The sequence below is a fragment of the Elephantulus edwardii genome, unplaced genomic scaffold (genome assembly GCF_000299155.1).
Source record: "Elephantulus edwardii isolate Elephantulus edwardi_28Jun2011 unplaced genomic scaffold, EleEdw1.0 scaffold00274, whole genome shotgun sequence".
NCBI lineage: Eukaryota > Metazoa > Chordata > Mammalia > Macroscelidea > Macroscelididae > Elephantulus > Elephantulus edwardii.
Window position 1 is genome coordinate 2131807 of NW_006400024.1, and position 1961 is coordinate 2133767.

The 1961-nt window shown below is 61.1% G+C and overlaps 1 protein-coding gene across 1 annotated transcript in view; it reads left to right on the forward strand.

The window, feature by feature from the left end:
- Positions 1–1961, forward strand: part of MARCH6 (membrane-associated ring finger (C3HC4) 6, E3 ubiquitin protein ligase) — a 107050-nt gene that overhangs the window by 102740 nt on the left and 2349 nt on the right. Inside the window, 2 exon segments of the mRNA XM_006900167.1 lie at positions 389–458; positions 721–794. Coding sequence (XP_006900229.1) covers positions 389–458; positions 721–794 — 144 coding nt within the window.

Below are 1961 nucleotides of genomic sequence, written 5' to 3' on the forward strand. Positions count from 1 at the left end.
CGTACCCCGTGTCACAGCGCCCACTCTCACCCCCACACGTACCCCGTGTCACAGCGCCCACTCTCACCCCCACACGTACCCCGTGACCTGCTGTCACAGTGAGCCCCACTCCTCACATCATCATCACCCCTCGACAGCCTCAGAAGTTAGGAGGCCGTGGATCCTCCCTGTGTAACCCTCAGTCCTGAGCCCCAGGTGTTATTGTCTCCCCACAACCTCTGGGGACCATCTCCCAGGCCACCCCCTTCCTGGGTGCACGGTTCCAGTGGACCTGAGCTTGAAGATGCTGGACTGTGGCAGGAGCCCCTCCTTGTCCACCCTCGGCCAGCCCCCACCTCCTAGGACAGGTCCTTTAGGACACATGGGCTCACTCCCCCTCTGTCACCAGGTACCTGGTGGGCCAGCGCCTGGTCAACTATGAGCGGAAGTCCACCAAGCCCGGCGCCTCGCCCAGCCCGGCCCCGCCATCCCAGGAGTAGCGCCGTCTGGAGCCCTGCCCGGCCTCTCCGCCCTCCTGGACCTCTGTGGAGACCCTGCGCTCTGAGCACCCGGAGCGGGCGGTGCCACCTCGCCCCTGGACGTCACTGCTGCCGCGCGGCCTCCCTGTACATAGACGCTCCTCGGAGACTCGGGCCGCGGCCCGCGTTGCATCCTCCACAGTGTGTATTAATTTATTAAATCTAGTTGTCACTTTACGTGAACCTGCTGTGACCTTGACAGGACCGTGCCAACCGCGACGGAGCAGCAGCCCAGCCGCCGGCCCTGGCCTTGGCCCTGCGGCCTCGCGCTTCACCGTCAGTCGTTTCGGGAAGTTGTTTTGTATGACACCAAAGCTGTTGTACATTTTCTACTGCCTGATTTTTCACGTGTCTGTGTTTGTACTGTTGTATAGTATCTCGTGCTAGGTGAGGAGATTCTTTTTAGTTTTGATAATTTAATATTCCTGTGATCAGCATTGGGATTGGATTTTCTGTGCTTGTTGGGGCATGTCCACATGGAGAAGGAGAAAACGCCCAGTGGAGTCTCATCGCCCCCTCCCCGGCTACCTTCCCTCCGTTTGGCAGCAGTGGCCGAAAGTCCTGCAGGGCAGCAGCCCTGTCCATGGCATCGCCGGGCGCCCAGCAAACCACTCAGGACGTTGGGGTGTGAGGGCATGGCGTTGGAGTGTGTCCCCGGTGTCCATCTGTGACTCCCCCCCCCACGGTTTCCAAAGCTTTCGTTTACAGAATAAAAGTGCAAATAAAACCAGCTCAATTTCATTTGTGCAGCAGGAAACCAGCAGAGCACAGTGGCACACAGTAGGTGTGCCAGGGAGGGGCACAGGCGTGCAGCCCCACTGTGTGTGAGGGGAGAAAGAGGAGGACGTACACAGGCCACAGAGGGACCCCATGCAGAGTCCACACTCGTGACGGACACACAGGCAAGGTTCTGAGAGGAAAGCGCCAGGCAGCCGCAGGCAGGGAGGCCCTGCTCTCCTGTCCCACTCAAGGCTGTCCCAGGCCTGCGGTGGATACCAGTGGGCGAGGGCGAGGGGGCAAGTCCTTGTTAGACGGGGCCTGCAGACAGGACCACCTCACACCCGCATGTCTCAGTGTCCGTGAGCCTGTGTCCAGGAACTGGAGCTTGGGGTCTGTTTCCGTGCACCTGGAGCCCTCTGTTTTTCAGTTGTCAGTGGCCTCACGTCTGGGACCGACACACATGGCTGCGCCGTGAGGGTCCCCGGCCAACTCAACCAAGAGGGAACAGCAGGTCGTTGACCATGTTCAGAGACTCCTAACCACGGCTTCAGTGACAGCTCGCTCACCCGCAGCCAGGCAGTGGCCAGTGTGGCACAGTGGCCTGTCAGCGTCCACACGGCCGGTCCTGGTTCCTGTGGTGCATGCTGGCCAGGAGGCCTTCACAACGGTGCTGCCGGCCAGGAGGCCCCCTCACCACGCTGCCAGCCAGGGGGGCCCCTCACC